This window comes from Mytilus edulis, chromosome 12 (genome assembly GCF_963676685.1).
Source record: "Mytilus edulis chromosome 12, xbMytEdul2.2, whole genome shotgun sequence".
Classification (NCBI taxonomy): domain Eukaryota; kingdom Metazoa; phylum Mollusca; class Bivalvia; order Mytilida; family Mytilidae; genus Mytilus; species Mytilus edulis.
In genome coordinates this window covers 62,688,651-62,710,158 of record NC_092355.1, presented here as the reverse complement: position 1 = coordinate 62,710,158, position 21,508 = coordinate 62,688,651, and the positions used below count along the sequence as shown (strand labels likewise).

The 21,508-nt window shown below is 31.0% G+C and overlaps 2 protein-coding genes across 3 annotated transcripts in view; both read left to right on the top strand.

The window, feature by feature from the left end:
* Nucleotides 1-6,848, top strand: part of LOC139498897 (uncharacterized) — a 28,580-nt gene extending 21,732 nt beyond the window's left edge. Inside the window, exons 4-5 of one of the 2 annotated variants that reach the window (XM_071287487.1) lie at nt 2,590-6,515; nt 6,695-6,848. In XM_071287487.1, coding sequence (XP_071143588.1) covers nt 2,590-6,470 — 3,881 coding nt within the window. In that variant the 3' untranslated portion in view covers nt 6,471-6,515; nt 6,695-6,848. Of the gene's footprint in view, nt 1-2,589 lie in introns of both variants that reach the window. The other variant, XM_071287486.1, reaches the window with a different exon arrangement.
* Nucleotides 1-21,508, top strand: part of LOC139498898 (uncharacterized) — a 332,230-nt gene that overhangs the window by 180,937 nt on the left and 129,785 nt on the right. The gene's annotated exons all lie outside the window — the stretch shown is intronic.

The window sequence follows — 21,508 nt, the reverse complement described above, 5'->3', positions numbered from 1 at the left end:
TGAAGGTCAATAATTAGGAATTGTGTACTGTATTGGATAAATAGAGATGTAAATTAAAAAAAAATGAAATTTTAGTTTTTAATTTCATTTTATATTTGGTGTTGCAATAGTTTTTTCCAGTTGTATAGAAGTATATATATCAACAAACCATTTTGCAATTGTATCGTTGCTGATTTTAGTTAAATAACATGAAATCTGATTTTGGAATTTAATGTCCAAAGGTGACGTAGGACAAACATGTATTTGATTTCTTTTATAGGTGTACAACAATTGTTTTTCGTGAAATATTTCCAGAAGCAGCATACGCTTTTGCACACTAAAACGAACTGATTCATATAAGAAAAAATACATTCTTTGCCTATGTAGTGACAATGAGAAAAATAAATATGCTTTATAATTGTTGCCATGATATATACAATTGTTCGTTACCTTTATATTCTTCTCCAAACGCTAGGATTAAGTTTAGTTTTTTTAAGTAATTGGGTGCCAAAAAATTGATCCATACATTATGTAACATTTACGCTAATTAAAGGGGCACTCATTCTTATTCGTTTGTAGTAAAGGCTATTAAAAAGTAAAAATGACAAAAATACTGAACTCCGAGGAAAATTTAAAACGGAAAGTCCCAAATCAAATGGAAAAATCATATGACAAAACACATCAAACGACTAGACAACAAGTGTCATATTCCTGGCTTGGTACAGGCTTTTTTTCAAATGTAGATAATGGTGGATTTAAACTTACTTTAATAGACAAAAAGTGTTAACAACAGACCTATTAGAAAGTTAAAAATTAACCGATTAAATGATAAGCATTTAATAGCATATTTACCGGAACATATCTGGATGTTGGTACTTAGTCAAATCTTAACCGGGATTTGTGATAATTTTAAAATTTCCATGATGGATTTTTATGTAAACAAATACAAAATGATTTGGCTTTTAATAAATTTATATTTGGGTGAGTTGATGCAAGCATACGAGGTCATATTGAGTCTTATACTGTTATTGATTTATAATGTGTAACCCCCATATTTCATCAATGTGTAAACATGTTAATTTTAAGCAATGGAAATCAAGTAGTTTGTGCATTTGTCCGAGTAGGTTTTAAAAATTTCAAACAAATGTATTTCACTATGGGTTAGCATTTATTAGCTGTCACTTTTCTATAGATTTACAACTGTTGGTCATAATGATATTTGAGGAATAACAGTATTGTAGTTGTATGTTTTGATGAAAAGACTACTGAATTCCTTAAAATGAATGGTAATTTGTTACCAAACTCTTGAATATTTATTATTTTTGGATACATCGAATCGTTTTGTTTACTTGTTGATTTTTGTGCAACATAATAAAGTAACAACTAATAGTGTAATGACTAAAATTGATAATGAAAAGAAAAATGTCTGTACCCTGGAGCTTCCTTAACTGTTAACAAAACATTACACTTTTGAAATACTAATCTTACTTTGTCCTTTATCTTGATGTTTTTGTTGATTTTTGTACAATATTATACAAATAATATATTTGAAATACTAAAGCTTTTATCCTGAGATAGAAAATCCTTAGTACTTCAAAAGTGTAATGTTTTGTTAACAGTTAAGGAAGCTCCAGGGTACAGACATTTTTCTTTTCATTATCAATTTTAGTCATTACACTATTAGTTGTTACTTTATTATGTTGCACAAAAATCAACAAGTAAACAAAACGATTCGTGTTGGACCCATATGACTTTTATGTTTATTTCATTGAAGAAGATCAAAATTATATGTCTTTGGTTAAAAGAAAGCCATTTGTTTGCATTAGAATTGAAATATTTTTTTTTAACTCATCGATGACCAATATCTCTTCTTATTATTTTTTTCAAATAAGATGTACTTAAACTAAATAATTGTAAAATTTAAGAGATTTCTGTAATTAAGTTTTTTTTTTATTTCGATATCATCACTATTTCTCCTATTAGTTCAACAGAAAAAAAGTACCTTAGCAAAAATGTATGCTTCTTTCAAAGGCAGATTGTGAGGTTAAATGAACGGTGACCCCATTTTTTTATTTCATTTTTCTTTATAATATATGTTAAAGTTCATTTATAGAAATAAAAAAGCGAAATCCTAACAAAAATGAATTTATGCCCTCGAGCCACCTTGGTATATAATTTTGACCATATCAATGATAATTCAGGTCATCACAGAAGTATTGACTAACACTCAAAGTGTTAGAGGAAGAGGAGATGATTAAAAAATAAAATTTTTATAATATGACCTTTACCTCTGATCTTAAATACATTTCTAATTGAAGACTAAAGGATTTCAGATCAAATTACTCTTGAATTATACATATCAAGAAATATGGTATAGGTAGTGAACTCCTACAAGATTTCACCAGGTGGTTTTGAACAAAATCAAACTAAAATTTCTGAAAATATAAAATTAAGAAATTCCTCAATTAAAGAAATGTTTCTGAATGTGAGAAGGTTTTGCTATTGCATGTATTGGGATAACATATGATATTGTGCGTCTACTATAAAGGAAATTACAATTAAGATTGTTTCTAAGTTACTTGTTGAATTTGTATCTCTTTAACTTTTCAGCCTGGACAGAGTCAGAAATCGAGAAACAGATAAAAGAAAATAATTTTGTAAAGACCAGAGCTGTTGATGAGGCTATTGATATAATGGAATCTCAGAACATGGTCGTACTTACAGGATCGGCCGGCTCTGGAAAGTCTGCAACTGCTATTTATTTATTGAGACATTTTCAAATTACCAAAAAATATCAACCCTTGAAAATATCAACGTTTACAGATCTTTCAATTCTTGTTAAACCAAATACTGACGAACCTGTCATTGTGCTTTTGGAAGACATATTTGGTCAAACAAATTACACGTATGGGGAAAACAGTGATAGCAATGTGTTAGGCGAATTGGGTACATGCATAGGTAACAAATTGAAAGTTATCATAACAATACGGACAACAATAATGAAATCATGCATGTTCTTGTTTTACACAAGCAATGTGTTCTGTGGGCTTCATGTTGTGGATTTATCAAGGGATTTTCAACTAGTTAAAGAGGAGAAGAAACTTGTATTAGAGAGATATTTAGATTTGAATAACATAACTATATCGGAATGTGGAAACTGCATGGACGATCAATTACAACCAGATGCAGCTGTAACTATCAGCAATAAAGTAATAGATGAAATAGTACACTTAGATACTGTGGGTGGTTTTCCAGAAAATTGTCGTCTTTTTACAACCATTCGATGTTTTACTAGACTTGGTATCCATTTTTTCCGCCACCCTACTACCTCACTTAGAGATGAAATTGATGCTTTGAGAAAAGCAGACGGAAATGACAACATATCTTCCAAACTTAAGTCTAAGTTCACTGCATTAGTATACATGTTGTTGAGTAATGACGTTCTGAGTAAGAAATCATTAGATTTCTGTAAAGTGCAAGACATATTTAGATCCGTATATTGTAGCGGTACAATTATTGAACACCAGTTTATTGATGCAGCTGATGATATGGTAGACCAGTACCTGACATATAGTTCACTAGAGAATGTGTATTACTTCCAGCATAGAATAATAGCAGAAGCTGTTATGATTTCCTACAGCAAATGTAACATATCACAGGTAATTAGTATGTTGAATCCTGACTTCATTGCTGAAATGGTGAAATCAGACTGTTACATAGAAAAAGAAGGTGAAGTGGTTTTCAAAGTTCCGTCAAAGAATTATAGACAACTTGCTAACGTTATTGCAGAGTTGTTGCTTCTAAAATCTGTTGGTGCATGCTTTATTGAATATATTCTCATCAAAAGTGACATTTTTGAAAACGTGAAATTTCTATATTCAATTGTAGAGACTTTTGAATATCTGTTCGAACCAGACGATTCTTTGTCATGTAAAGATATCGAGTTGAAGACACGTGTGCGTAAACTTTTGGATTTGACATTTAAAAAGACTGCTACTTTGAATAATCTAGATTGCTTGACGTTCATTTGGAAAGTATTTGCTAAAAATAGTATAACAACGCCGTCTCTTGTACGCTCAATGTGCAGTGTTTTCGTAAGAGTTGATAAAGAAAGGAATCAGATGGAGTTACTGGAATGGATGATTTGGAATAGCAATGAAAGGTTTATCAAACAGTGCTTGGAAAAGACAGTTTGCTATCAATCTCATTTCTTGGAATCATTATTAAGTAATGACACGTTAATAACAAAGATGAATGAAATCTTTTATTCACCTGGAGAGAATAATATCCAACAAATTATCATTAATCAAGCATGTCAGATAAGCAACAATGACATTTTTTTTATGCTGATGAGAAATTATGACAAAAATATCAATTTAGAAGAGACATTTTTAAAAGCATGCTGTAATGATAATGATGATGTAACATTTGTGGAATGGCTCCTCGGTCAATACGATTTGAATCGATTGAATATCAAAAGGGCTTTTGAAAACATTTACGAATTTTGGGTTATTTACGAACATATTTTAAAAACTTTATTGAAAACTAGTGCAAATGACGACAATGAATTATCAAAAATGCTTTTATTTGCCGCTTTCAAAACTGGAAATGTGGAGTCAGCTAATTTTATAATACATAGAATCGATCTACGAACATTTGATTTCAGATCAGCTGTATCTATGGCATGCAACAATCATGCATATAAAATAATTGAGTGGTTACTAGAACAGTCATTTTTTATGCAGATATCGTCCAAAATTGATGACAAACCAGTCTTACGGATTATAAAATGGCGCAACCAACCTGAGTCTTTTGATATTAGAGCAGTACTTAATGATTCATTTTTAGAAGGGGATTATGGAATGGATCTCATCACAGATACAATAAAATATTTTAGAATACTTGCTTTCAATGCATTTAGATTTATAGCTAAATCTAGTTATGAAAGTCAACAGTCATTCGTCAAATCATGTCATCGAACACATTTTAAGATAGACGAAGTCTTCCTTGATGCATGTAAATCACAAGAGTTTGAAGTACTTGAAATGGTTTTGAATTTTTATGACGAATGCATATACAGTCCACTGATAACCCAAGCGGGTGAAGACTTTCTTGGCATTGACATTAACAAAGTATCTCGGTTCTCAAAATTACCTTCCGCTATATTTCAGAATACAACTACTAGTATCATTCACAGAAATGTTAGCTTATTTTCATTAGTAGTAAAAAGAGGAAATCTTGAAAAATTGAAAATATTTATAAGACAAGTAGATCATAATAAACTCAAAAACCATGATGAGGCATTAGGACATGCTATTGATTTTGTAACATTACAAAAAACTGAATTGTTGTTAGATAGTTTTCCAATATCGGCCTTTGATATATCTGGACACCTCGAGAAAGTTATTGTAACAGGAAACACTGACGTTTTTGAACTTATTCTCCGAAAGGTTGATATACATTTATTAGATATCGATCAACTTCTTACGGTGACAATCAAATATGGGGAAAGGAAAGGCTTGTTGTTAGACATTCTTCAAAGAATATATTCACAACTTAACTTCAAAATCTATTTGGAAAAACAAATCGTCGCAGCATTAGCTGTAATGGATTTAGAAGTATTTGAATTTTTGCTGCAACACGTAGACCATGAAAACATTAATGCAAAACGCATCGTTATGAAAGCTTTACAAAGGAATAAATTTGATATTGCTCTTCTGATCTTAGGCACAGTGAGTGTAAATTTACTAGAAATGGAGAAGGAAGTAGTAGATGAACTAGTAAATGCTATTGTTTGCAATGATGGAAACTATTTACGACGATTTCTTATGAGCTGTTTGAATGTGAATTTCGATAAAATGTTGACATCTGCAGCAAAAGATGGAGATGTATCGATTATAAACGATATATTATGTCACCATTATGCAGGCATAACAATTGACATTACAGAATGTATTATTATTGCCTTTCAGCACAAACAGTCAATAGTCATTAAAAGTTTAATAGAACACACTAACTGGAACTTGGATCTTAAATTGGAATTTGTTGACTTTCTAGAAAGAGATAAAACTAGGATATGTGAGTTTTATTTGAATTTCATAAATATTGAAGACAGCCAAATTCTAAATAGACTCTACAGAATTCGCCGAGACATATACTTAGATTTCAGATGCTGTTTTGTAGATGACCATATGGAACATCAATATTTGTCACGACTCCTTCTGATGGACTTACTACATTATTTATTTTCCTGGGCGTGTTATCTTCACGATAACGAGTGCATTGCCATGATTTTGATTAATGTCAGTGAAGATGTTGTGGAAAGGTTGATGACAGATACGAGATTTAACATTTCAAAAGACATTTTTTCCTATGCATGTAGTGAATGTAAAGATGGAAAACTATTTAATGCCAAACGGTTAAGAATGTTAAGCTTTGCCAAAAAGTATGGATGTTTATTAAATGATACAGTATCGGATGAAAAGGCGTGAATATGGTACATGAAAAAGGACTGATTTTTTTTAAAATTGATGACCATATTATACTGAAGAATGATGCAAACACAACAGATAAAATATTTATTATGCTTCTTACGGTTTCTGACAGGGCTGCGTATTTCACTTCAACTACGTGCAATAACCGAGAACACTAATCAAATAATCAATGAATAGTGGAACGAAGAAGTATGGACAGGATAACTTCTATTGTTGTGCACAAAATTGTCAATTTGATATTTAAACCATTCCTTGACAAAGTAGGTGTAATCATATAATGCAACTGATTAATGCAATCAATCAGCAGAATTTAACAATGTTTTAACACAGGATTTCATATAATAAAATTTTAGCAAATAACGCGGATTTTAAAAATTAAGTTTCTTTACTACAGACATATAGATAAAAATATATTAAACAAAGTAGTAAAAGTAAACACAATTAAACAACAAGTTATTAGTGTTTCTCAAAATGTCCTGTAACAAGTCAAGATAATGGCAGTTGTTATCAAGTAGTTCGTTGCTACGTATGTTTGCGTTTGTTTTAGTTGCCCTTATGTTTCTGCTGTTTCCTTGTTTTCCTTAATAGTTGATGCGTTTCCCTCGTTTTAAATTTGTAACCGGATTTGTTTTATCTCAATCGATTTATGACTTTTGAACAACGGGAAACTACTTCTGGTGCCTTTATTGTGTAGATATAAACGGTTTTGATCTTAACATAATTTTAAGAAGTCTGAAATAGAAACTTTAATACAAAGACGTAGATGAGGTTTGATTGCCATAGAGACAACTATGCATAAAAGTTTGAAAACTAAGTGGGTGTTAGCAATTAAAAGCAACCATACGGCTTTCAACGATAAAAAATAACACATGATTTTTCTTGTAAAACAAACTACAATAGATTCAGGTAAAATGAAAAGTCTTTTTCTGTATTATGGAAGTTATCATAATAAATTAACGTTTCATTTTCTGTGTTGCTCTTGCTCCTAAAACAATGATAGAATAGATAATTTTTACACAATATACACAAAGAAATTTCACTCATAAAAATTTCATGTTAATCTAAATTCATTTGAATCTCTTATGAATTTCACATTAACTTCACCTCAAATAAACTTATACGTGAAAATCCCGTGAAATCAGAGAAAACAAAATACCCAACACAAAAAAACAATTTAGTGTTTGTTTTGAATCGTATAATTATTTAATTACAAATTTTCGTTACAACGTTCTACGACCGAAATAAATTAGACACTGATGCTGCTGTCAAATGCCTACTAAATGCGAATATATCAACAATTACGTCTGTCAGTGTATTCGTGAAAAAATTGTAATGCTTATCACTACAAAAGTCTATTTATATAAACCACATTTTGGTACAATAATTATTTACCATATAAACATTGAGTATTTTGAATGTTTAATGAAATATGTCTACAGTATGATTGGTTTTAATCATTTAATTTATACGATTTAGGAATCAAAATTTTGTAATTATTTGAAAACCCACATTTAAATTATTTCATACTTAAGATTTCATAGCCATATTTGCATTTGTAAAAATATTTATATATCAAAATTTTGAATTATTTTACATGCCCAACTTTTATTTTTGTTGTAAGAAGTGTAACTTGAAACAACAGTATATCATATAAAGAGAAATAAAGATAAACTTATATCATGTATATTGGTCATGGTTTGTAGAGCTCAGAACTGTCAAGTAAATTTTAGACACAATTCAAAATGTTCAGAATATGTCAAGCCATACTGATAAAAAATAAGAATGTCAAGAATATGTCGAGAAATTTCAAGACAGTATTCAAATGTCAAGAATTTGTCAAGAAATTTTAAGACAATATTCAGAATATCGAGAATATGTCGAGTAACTTTAATACAAATTTTATATAAATGAGAATTTGTCAAGAAAAATAAAGACACAAGTCATACTCGAGTAAAAGTTCATGCAATTTAAGACAAAAACTGGTCTTTTCAGACTTTTAGACTTTTGTAGTGAAGAGAATAATCATTACGCAATAGTCGAAGCGAAACCAACAAAATAAGATTAAAAAAAATACGAATTCGACAAAAAGAATAACAACAGTTAACAAAACACTACATAAATCAAAGACTGATCAACACGAATTATCAGCAATAGTGAGGGTCGATTGTCTGTGCTCTGTAAGCTTGCGACGAATCGGCACTTCTCGTATTGTTCATAGTATACAATTGGGTGTCATTAGGTGATTTTGTTAAACGAAGAAAAGATGGCAATTAAAAATTGAAACGTATCTATGGTCAACGTTGTACGAATTTTCTACCACAGTCACCCAGACTTTGGTGGCTTCCGTAAAACTGTTCAACTAGAAGCTTTTGTTCAGGATAAAGCAAGGTAGAGGAAGACAGATATTGATTGTTTGATAATTAATGTGACGTCACTTTAAGAGCCGTTGTGCTATTAAGTGGAGGACAGTTGTTATTGCCGCTCTAAAAAGAATATATAGTGAGTTTATTTCAACATTCCGTTTCCCTACATTACATTTATTCCCTAGATTACATTTATCATATACGTCTTAGCCTCGTACGTGATATGAAACTAAATATTTTCTTCTTTTTGAGATTCGTACAGCACAAATTTCAAATTAGTGTGCTCAACTTAAATTCCTGAAGCACATGACGAATCCTTGTACATGCGTACATCTTTAAACACTTAAATATGTTTATAACTAACCATCGAGTAAATGTTAAATTAGACTTCACAATAAAGATTCACGTTCGTAGTTTACTTTCTGTCTTGTTGACGTATACCTGATGCGATATCAGCCTTATTTATATACCTATTAATAATAGTAACAACTATACATAAACTAACCCCTCAATATTTGTATATCATGTATATAGTTAATTGATATTATGATTATTCAACCACCAAAAATCACAATAGTGTGAATAGCTCAGAATTTTTAACCAGATAAAGCCAGGAAGAAACATTTTTTACCAAAAACAAATTGTATATTTGTCCAAACATTTATGATTGTACTGACACCAAGATGAACATGGCTGTAATAAATTTATGTTTTAAATTCACAATTAAATTATTGCTTAATTCATATTTTATTAGAATGATTCATCATACATTGACATTATTTCAAATTTACAACAATGAGCTTTATTACGTGAACATGAACGCATTTAAACAGATAAATGTAAGGCGTGACTTTTCACATATATATCGAATGACATTTAAGTGATTGTCAAACGAGTAAATATGTTCAAAATGAAATAACGAAGTGAATCAGCCTCATAAAGATTGATTTTAATAAATGGATCAATATCAAACTGAAATGAATTTAAGACTTCGTGTATGGTATAGAACCACTAACTCAGGCCCATTAGGAAAGAACATACAAGAAAGTAGCACTTGTTTTTAACAAAACAAAACATTCCTACGCATAGCTGAATCTTTGTCAATAGTGGGTATATTTGGGTAGTTTTTGCAATCCAAGGAAAGCTTGGGGACTTTGGATAACGTAGAAACCTTGTTGGAAGATGTATTTGAATATAAAAGAAGTATAAGACATTTCTTTGTTTTTGTAACACTTGACCCCAACAGGAAGTAGATAGCAATACGGACTATTGACATTGCTATAAATTTACAAGAATATGTCTTCATAGGACACAATGCCCCATAACTCTGTCTTGTGTCCATGTTCGGTGATCCGTGCAATCAGCTCTAAATTGTGATTTTGTACTAAGTTTCAAGTTAAACCTGAGAGTTTACTAATTTGAAACTATCACAGTTCTTAGTTCAGTGAACCGTGTAATCGGGATAAAAATCATCTTCATCTGCTATATCATCTGAAAAGTTTCAATTGTTCTAAATTTTCAAGTGGATGTACCACACCTTCATGATAAACTTTTTAAACCTAAACTTGATACCGAAAGGGCTAAGGTTTGCAGCAACCATTTGATTTTCCGAGGGGGGGAGAGGGGGGAGGGGGGCTATGGATTTTTTGTTGGAAAAACAGTTTGTTTCCAGTTTTTGGAGAAAAACAAATTTGTTTTTGACCCTGAGAAAACAAATTGTTTGTTTCACCCTTAGCTGACAATATATGTAATGCTAAAATTGAAAGAAAATCCATAGCCCCGCCTCCAGAAAATCAAATGGTTTCTGCTAACAAACGGACACACAGAACAAAAAACAAGGCCCACATCCCCCTTTTTCGTAGGTTGGCATTTAAATGAATGTTACAACAGTAATAAGCTCTTCATTATTTCAGATACATTGTAGCAAACATAAGCTTTCAATTGGTTTATGTTTTGTTAAAATTAAGTTTAAGTTAATACATCTGTACTCGATACTTGACTTTTATGTAACATTTATTGAATTCTATTTTTGACATTCATTATAGATAAATATTTTTTTTCCGTCTCTGAGGGTCTTGCTCCAGTGTCCTTCAGTTCTGTAATCTTTACTTTTTTATGTCATTTTTCTCTATTCTTTATGTTATAGCCGCAAATTTATCTACATTTTTTATGTTCATTATTTATTTTTATTTTTGCCTTATTTTTCTCTATTTTTTATTTTTCTGTAGATTTGCCCCATCATTCTTTATTCTGTTAACCCCATCAGACCCTCGTCTATAAGTACTATCTCGTGATTTCAATTGTTTTCTATCATGTGGTTTTCATTCATATTTAAATCAAACAATTGTCAAAGTTCAAGTATTTTCTACAATTGTTGTGAACTTGTGAAAGTACGTTATTTGATAAAAATGTAAACAATTATTTCCGCATCAGTTTCACATTGTTTGACTCGGTACTGTGTAAAGATTACATACTACATAGACATCTGGCTATTGTCGAAGACTGGGAGTTGTTTGACTCGGTACTGTGTAAAGATTACATACTACATAGACATCTGGCTATTGTCGAAGACTGGGAGTTGTTTGACTCGGTACTGTGTAAAGATTACATACTACATAGACATCTGGCTATTGTCGAAGACTGGGAGTTGTTTGACTCGGTACTGTGTTAAGATTACATACTACATAGACATCTGGCTAATGTCGAAGACTGGCAGTTGCACTCTATATGTCTTTATTTATTTGTGTCGTTTGGTTGCTGTCGCGTTGGTAAAAGGTTTTAAGCCCATATTCTTTAAACCTAATCATTTATTAGTTCATCATTCAAGTAATCAGTCTCAGACTAACAAGTCTGCTATATTGAATAGAGTTCCCTTGTAAATATTGGTTGTTGTTCTTGCAATTAAGGCAATTGTTAAAGATATATATATATAGGAGCATTACTGTGAAGTTGTGAAAGTACATTGTATGAGAAAAATGTAAACAATAATTTCCTAATAGCGGTTTTAAGTTGTTATAAAATTTATTCATCAATTCAGTGTTTTAAAGGCAAAAATTAAACTTTGTAAAGCAAGAATTTAATACATGCATTCTATTACTGTAAATAAAAGAAAGACAATAATATGCATCAAAATGTCAATAAAAAGAAGATAATATGTAAGATAAAGAATGACGCACAACATGAACGAAAAAAGAGTGATATACCCAAAAGAGTGATATACCCAAAAGAGTGATATACCTAAAAGACTGATATACATAAAAGAGTGATATACATAAAAGACTGATATACCTAAAAGAGTGATATACCTACATTTTGTTGTAAAAGAGTGATTTACCTAAAAGATTGATATACATAAAAGACTGTTATACCTAAAAGACTGATATACCTAAATGACTGATATACCTAAAAAAGTGATATACCTAAAAAAGGGATATACCTAAAAGAGTGATATACCTAAAAGAATGATATACCTAAAAGACTGATATACCTAAAAGACTGATATACCTAAAAAAGGGATATACCTAAAAGAGTGTTATACCTAAAAGAGTGATATACCTAAAAGATTCATATACCTAAAAAAGTGATATACCTAAAAGAGTGTTATACCTAAAAGATTGATATACTAAAAGAATGATATACCTAAAAGACTGATATATCTAAAAAGACAGATCTACCTAAAAGAATGATATACCTAAAAGACTAATATACATAAAAGAGTGATATACCTAAAATAGTGATATACCTAAAAGACTGATATACCTAAAAGACTTATATACCTTAAAGAGTGATATACCTAAAAGAGTGATATACCTAAAAGAATGATATATCTAAAAGACAGATATAACTAAAAGAGTGTTATACCAAAAAGAGTGATATATTATATAATACATAAAAGACTGATATACCTAAAAGACTGATATACTTAAAAGACTGATATACCTAAAAGACCAGTGGCGGGTCCAAGGGGGGGGGGGGGGGGGGGGGGGGGGGGGGTTGGAACCCCCCTTTTTTTTGGCCGATCAAAGCATTTGAATGGGAGCATATAGTTGGAACCCCCCCCCCTTTACTCTGGGTTGGGAACCCCCCCCCCCCCTTTTTAAAATGGCTGGATCCGCGCCTGAAGACTGATATACCGATATACCTAAAAGACTGATATACTTAAAAGAGTTAATTAATATACTTCTTTCTTGCTGTTTATAATATGTAGAAGGTTGCCATTGTTTCACTTTAGGTGTCACCATAAGAAACAGGAAATAAAAGCATTGAACCATTGTATTTAGATATTATTTGGATAATCTTCTCAACTTTTGAAACAGTTTCATATTAAAATGTTGACATCGTATTTTATGAATGACCTATCATCCACATGTATTTTCAAAAAAGCTCAAACTTATGTCTTTTGAGGAAATAGAGCCTGACAAAATATAAAATAATTTCTGTTACAACTCAAGTTTTCATCATATTATATAACATGCTCTGCTGCGCGATCTCCTTTTATGAGATCGGCACCCAATGTTATATCAAAATTTTAATTTTTCTCTCTGCCGAGGTCTGTTTTGATGACATTCATTTTGACAAAAGCATCTTTTTATCGACCTGCTGGTCGATCTGCTTTTATGAGACCAAGTACTTCCATAACATTTTCATCAATTGAATCCGGCTGCTAAAATCGTTTACCACATGTTGACTTAATTTTATCGTTGTTAATAAAGTGCGATCGTTGACAGCATTCTTATCTAGATTTTAAAACGTTTTGATGTCAAACTATGAAAAATTATAGTTGCCTAAATCGGTGACGGAAACATTTCTGGAAAATATCGATTTTATTTTATTTTTTCTCAATTGGGAATTTATATTCACATAAAATTTTGGGGCCGCCGGTCGATTTAAGGGCCGTTTAGCGGCCCTAAACTATATAGTGGAATCATCCCAGTCCTGCAGTTTAGACTGATTTACCGATATACCTAAAAGACTGATATACCTAAAAGAGTTTAGACTGTTATACCGATATACCTAAAAGACTGATATACCGATATACCTAAAAGACTGATATACCGATATACCTAAAAGACTGATATACCTACATCAATAACAGTCCACAAAACACTACACAGAAAACTTAAGCAAATGAACCCCACCAACTGTAGATATGAACTTAAGAGTTCCGTAAAGGTTAGCAGTTCCTGCTCCAATAGCGAATTTTTGGTAACCCACACTAATGCCCCCACCAGCTGTATATATGAACTCAGGTGCTCCGTAAGGACTAGCAATTTCTGTTCCAACAGGGAATATTTGGTTACCTACACTAACGCCCCCAACAGCTGTAGATATGAACTCCGGTGCTCCGTAAGGGTTAGCAGTTTCTGTTCCAATAGAGAATATCCGGTAGCCAACACTATTGCCCCCACCAGCTGTAGATATGAACTCAGGTGCTCCGTAAGGGTTATCAGTTTGTGCTCCAATAGATAATATTTGGTAACCAACACTTATGCCCCCAACAGCTGTAGATATGAACTCAGGTGCTCCGTAAGGGTTATCAGTTTGTTTCTGTTCCAATAGATAATATTTGGTAACCAACACTATTGCCCCCACCAACTGTAGATATGAACTCAGGTGCTCCGTAAGGGTTATCAGTTTCTGTTCCAATAGATAATATTTGGTAATCCACACTAATGCCCCTACCAGCTGTAGATATGAACGCAGGTACACCGCAAGGGTTGCCAGTTCCTGCTGCAATAGAGAATATTTTGTTACCAACACTTTTGCCCCCACCAGCTGTAGATATGAACTCAGGTGCTCCGTAAGGGTTATCAGTTTCTGTTCCAATAGATAATATTTGGTAACCAACACTAATACAGTATTAGTGAATGCAGGAGAGTATGACTTATTGCGTAAACCCCTGAGGGTTTACGCAGTATATATTGGACGATATCTGTAGTCTTTCGGAACACCGGATGTTATTCGGAACACTTCTGTTCTTTCTATGACCACCTTTCAAATACATGCGCAATAGCTTCTATGACCACCTTTCAAATAAATGCGCAATAGCTTTCTAATCTGTTGAATAAGCATTAGCATCTTTAAAAGTTGCTATAGAGATATTTTACGTATGATTTGAAATTTATTATGATATAATATTTTCTTGCACACGATTACAAGCTGCTAATATTAACCAACATGCGTAGTATAGAGTCAAACGTTGAAACCAGCTGTGTTTAGATATGAGATAAGATTTCATGTAAACAATGCGATTTATATTCTAAACGAGAATAATTAAAAATAAGATCTTTAAAAAAAGTATAAGTAGCATTTTATTTTAGATTTTAAGTTTAGGGAAGATGTACATAATGTAAAAAGCAAGCTATTTATTTTTTATACTGAAATTAAAGGGAAGTCTTTTTTGCATATGATTAAATTACAGTTATTTTTTGTGATTAAATATTGCAACTTTAATAAAAAAAAAATGGTTATTGAAAATGTAATTAAATAGATATTGAATATGAAAAAATAAAATAAAACGGAAACCTACAACTAAAATATATTTTTAAAAAATACACTTGACTATGCAAATGTTTTGTCGTTTTTCGTTTGTTAATACAATACATGCAAACATTAATTTGTTTCTAACTTGAACCTGTTTAAACGATTATTTTTTTTCTACGTTTAAAAAAAGTATGTTTTTCAACAACATGAGCATGAATTATTGAAAGTTTAAATAGGGTCAGAAAAGAATTATTGAACGATGTTTCTACTTCTGTAGCAGTTAGAAAATAACAACAAACGCCTCAAAACGTTTTCAAAACTTTAGTTAGAAACAATTGCACCCTAAAAGTGCCGCTTTAATTACGATCATAAATCTTAAAATTAATCATGCATGCAATTTCGGTAGACTTAATAGGGTCACCGATAAGATATCAAATGTCTATTTTTAGATACCGAGTGATGACAGATGCAGATAGAGATACGAACAAATACTTTCTATTTGTAGTTACATTAGCCAGGGAACTAATTATCACTTCTGTAGTAATTAATTTTAAAATGTTCCTCTTTCATGTCTTTATAAAAACAAAATAATTATTTTTTTGTGAAAATGTAAGCGATAAATTTGTCCTTGTAAAATATGTCCGGGCGGACCCAAATTCCTAGTATAAAATGTCCATGGTTACAAATTTTACTAGTAAATATAGTCTGATGTTAGTAAATTTTGTCCCCAGACTAATTTACCTAGGAATATAGGTCCATGTCATTAATAATCCTAGGTAAAAATGTCCATGTTGATAAAATGTAAGTAACCAGACTAACTTTCCTAGGAAATCATGTCCGTGTTATTAATATTAATAGGGCAAAATGTTCATGATTTTTATAATTTTAATTAAGGTTTAAAACTTAATTTTAACCAAACTAACTTTTTCCAGTACCTTTCATGTTTGATTTTGTTAAAGAGTTATGTAATAATATATGAAAAAAATACGTACCCAGACAAATTTTCCTAGGAAATCATGTCCATGATTTTTATAATTTTAATTAAGGTTTAAAACTTATTTTTAACCAAACTAACTTTTTCCAGTACCTTTCATGTTTGATTTTGTTAAAGAGTTGTGTAATATTATATGAAAAAAATATGTACCCAGACAAATTTTCCTAGGAAATCATGTCCATGATTTTATAATTTTAATTAAGGTTTAAAACTTATTTTTAACCAAACTAACTTTTTCCAGTACCTTTCATGTTTGATTTTGTTAAAGAGTTATGTAATATTATATGAAAAAAATATGTACCCAGACAAATTTTCCTAGGAAATCATGTCCATGTTATAATTATTCCTAGATAAAAACATCCATATCATTTAATTTCAAAGGTTTATTTACATAAATGGTTTTAATATTGTTTTAGAGTTATGCATTAATATTTTTTAAAGTTATATCCCCAGACTAATTTTCCTAGGAAATCATGTTAATGTCATTATTATTCCTCGATAAAGACACCCATAATAATTATGTTTAAAGGTTAATTAACATGGCTTGTCTTGTTTTAATATTGTTTTAGAATTGAGTATTGATATTATGAAGAAAAAAAAATTTCCCCAGACTAATATTTCTAGGAAATCATGTCCATGTTCTTATTATTCCTAGGTAGAAACGTCCATGTTTGTTATTTTTAAGTGTTGTTTTGATATTGTTAAAGAGTTATGTATTTAGATTTAAAATAAAATATTTCCTAAGACTAATTTTCCTAGGAAATTTGGTCCACTTTCTTTATGTTAATTGGAAATTATTATCAAAACTTTCAATTCTTAACTAAGATGGGGTTGTTTATTCAATAGTTTTCATCATAACATTGTTTCTAGTAGAGATTTTTGTTTTTAAGATAATCAATATTTAAATCACCAGTCATGATTCTATTATAGTTTTATATAGAACTGAAGCTCACTTAGTACCCTTCACATTGCATGATAATGAACTCATACAAGAAAATTTCAAAAATTATGTGAACTCTTTTAACAAGTTCAATATAAATAATACACTTGTTTCAAAGTAAATCATTCAACAAAATGGAACAAGATGAATTCGACGACATCTTTCTGTACCTCAAAGAGAACAAGTATGTTGATGGTAAAAATGATAGTGAAAAACGGATTTTAAGAAGAAAAGCAAAGAACTTTTTGTTAGGAAGCCATGACAATTTATATTACACCAAAGACAGTAGAAAGAAGCAAGTTGTTACCAAAGAAAGATTAAAATCTGTATTGAGGTTATGCCATGTAGATTGTGGTTCACACTTAGGACGTGACAAAACATACCATAAAGTGAAAGAAAGGTAAGAATAAATAATATGTATCAGTATATTTTACGATTACAGCTAATTTCCTAATGCATGTAGAACAAAACTTTGGTTACCTTGCTTGCTTTGTATATTGTACAATCATTATGATAACACCCAATGAAATTCAAATATGATATATACAGGTTAAATTATGCCTATATGAGTCAATCTTATTTACAAAGCTTGTATAAACAATTATATTAACAAAGCAAGCAAGCCAACTAAAGTTTTACATTGCAACCATTAGGAAATCAGCTGTAATTGAATAGAAAATAATTATTGTACATCTTGCAAAATATGTTGTCTGCCAAAATATTCAATTAGACTTATTAACGTTATTGATGCAGCAATCAAACAACATTTTTCAAAATCAAAATCACATTATTATCTTGAATACAACGCTAGAGCCAACAAATAGAATCTATGGATAGATGAATAGATAATCAATATTAAAATAACCACGATCACGTCCTCATTTTGTTGATTCACTAACGAATTTATATGACCTTCATCCTAGTTGGTCTCTCGTCCAGAACATGCATGCAATATTTGCCACTGGACATTAAGCAACCAACAATCAATCATTTATAGTTGATCTCTATTACAAGACGTTCATAGTTTATTCGTTATCAATTTGTTGTTATTATGGATACAAGTATATGCATGAAATATTTGCCACTGGATAATATGCATCCAATACCTCACTATATTATAGTTATTCATCTTGTTCATAATCGAAGTTTTATTTACTATAAATGGTATAATTTTTGTAGGTATTTCTGGAATACAATAACTAAGGATGTCGGAGATTATTTAAAGTGCTGTGAGGAGTGTCAAAGGAACAACAAGAAAACAAAGACATCTGTCTCAGAAATGACACCAGTACCAGTACCAGAAAGAGTTTGGGAGAAAATAGGAATTGACCTTATTGGGCCGTTTCTCAACTCTAAGAAAAAACCATTATCAGCCAATGGTTATCGGTAAGTTATTATTAATATTTAAAAATTGTGTATTTATCGTAAAATGTTGTGTATAAAAAAACTTAAGGTCTGATTACGTACGCATTTGAACCCAACTGGTTGCTAAATTTGAATTATTATGGGACTATCTCATTTTCATTATTGATTAACCCGTCCAAAAAAAAAATTCACACTCATGTTTTTCTATGGTTCATATTGACTCTTTAAGACACAAAATAAACGTAGAAAAATAAATTATTATTTTGGAATTAAACCTCTACATGTGACTATGGTCCAATATCTTGAATATTATAAATACATTGATAGATTCAATATCTATAATTATAAAACAATGTTCAAAAAAATTAACGGTACCAATTTTCTTGCACCAGATGCGCATTTCGACAATACATGTTAACAATATAAATAAGTTTCATTTATTATACGTTGGACCTCAATAAGGACCAATTTTAGAAAGGTGCACAAAATACCTAATCTAACTACATTGTTAAATTAAGGATGTACTTAGGAGACCTAAGGTTAAATTAAGTAAATCAGGAATTCAAAATTGATACTTTAAGCTGGAAGATCATTAGTTATAGATCAAAATAAGCTAAATAATATTTATAGGTCATGAAGCACCTTTTCGAGATAAAAATTTATGAAATATGGCGGGATTGGGCTGACTTGAACTTTTACCTTATATTTGAATTGGTATTATTAATTTGAGTCTTAAATCAAATATAGAAAATAAATAATTTGCTTAAATTTTGTCAGATGACCTTTTATGAGATATAAAGTTTTATGTTAAAAGATAAATAGGTGTAATGGGAAAACTATTTTGCCTTGTATCGTATGGAAAAACACTGAGGACATTTGCCACTTATTCCAAAACCTCTCCGCCAAAGTACATAAAATTAAGAATGGAAATGGGGATTGTGTCAAAGAGACAACAACCCAACCGTAAAAAAAAAACAACAGCAGAAGGTCACCAACAGGTCTTCAATGTAGCGAGAAATTCCCGCACCCGGAGGCGTCCTTCAGCTGGCCCCTAAACAAATATATACCAGTTAAGTGATAATGAACGCCATACTAATTTCCAAATTGTACACAAGAAACTAAAATTAAAATAATACAAGACTAACAAAGGCCAGAGGCTCTTGACTTGGGACAGGCGCAAAAATGCGGCGGGGTTAAACATGTTTGTGAGATCTCAACCCTCCCCCTATACCTCTGGCCAATGTAGAAAAGTAAACGCATAACAATACGCACATTAAAATTCAGTTCAAGAGAAGTCCTAGTACATACATTAGTACATGAAAGAAATTCAAGAACATAAGACTTTAAAGTGTACTCTTTGAAATTGATCACAAAATAAATAATTTATAATCCTTGTAAAAGACTTTCTCGTTTCGCAAACGGTTTGAAACGTAATTATTCTTTAGAATTAAATCAGAAGTTTGGTTGTCTTTGAAGTTCATATTGTTATTACTGAATTATTCTTCCTCTTTTTCTTCTTTTTTTGTCGTTTTAAAGACGAACATGAAGAAAGGCTCTCCCAAACCTTCTTAGATTTACTTTGGGTTTCAGAAAATATTAAACTGTAATGTGTTTGGGAGCTATTAATCTTTCCTTTGTGTATTTGGGTTTACTTTCATGTATTTTGAGGGGACTCAAGAAGGTAGGGGTTTTCTATAGAAAAATATAGATTTTTTTTTAAAGTTCAAGAGACTCCCCATCCCCTTCTTTTTACAAATTTTTAAACGCTAGGGATACCCAACCGCAACCATATACATATTAATGCATTGGTCAATTAAACAAATAAAAAGAAATATAGGGGAAGTCCCGGAGGGTCAACATCGTCTCCTCCTGACAAAATATGAATTCTTTATTAAACAATCAAATCCCCATTAAGTTTTCTGGTATTTGCGTCCGTTCGATCGTCCGTTTGTTTGTCCCTTTTCTGGTGCAATTTTTTGGTCGAGGTAGTTATTGATGATGTTGAAGTCCAATCAAGTTGAAACTAAAATACATGTTACCTATCTTATGATCTTTCTTATTTTGATTCCAAATTAGAGATTTTACCCAATTGTCACGGTCCAAAGAACATAGATAATAATATTGCGGATGGGGCATCCTTGTACTGTGAGAGGCATTATTGTTAGTATTTTTCTCTTTTAAATTCCATTACATTTTTCATTGTGCATGGGGCCTATTATAACTTACTATGCGATATGACCTTTTTCTCATTGTTAAGGGCCGTAAGGAGACCTATAGTTGTTAATTTCTGTGATATTTTGGTCTCTTGTAGAGTTGTATTATTGGCAATCATACTGCATCTTTTTTATTTTTGCTCGATGTTCGACCAACATGGGAATGACGAACTATGAGTGCTTGATTCGGTAGACTTAAAATAATTTCTTATTTTTGATGCAACATTACCTGTGGCTAAGTATAGCTATATACTTTATATACTTAAACATATAAGTTTCCTTCAAATATGTTTTTATTGATTTTTTCTTACTTTTGTAGGTATGTATTAACCTGTGTAGACTATACATCAAAATGGCCTGAAGCTTTCCCTATATATTCAAAATCCACAGCTGAAGTTGGAAGCAAGTTATATAGTACAATTTGCAGGTTTGGGGTCATGAGAGAAATTGTATCTGACCAAGGTGGAGAATTTAATAGCAAATTAATAACATATATTTGTGATACACTAAAAATTAAGCACATTACCACCTCTCCGTACCACCCACAAGCTAACGGAATGGTGGAAAAGTTTAACCAGACCTTGAAGGGAATGATTAACAAGACAATTTTAGATAACTCCCAAGATTGGGATCAACATATTGAAAAATGTCTGTTTAATTACAGAACATCCTACCAT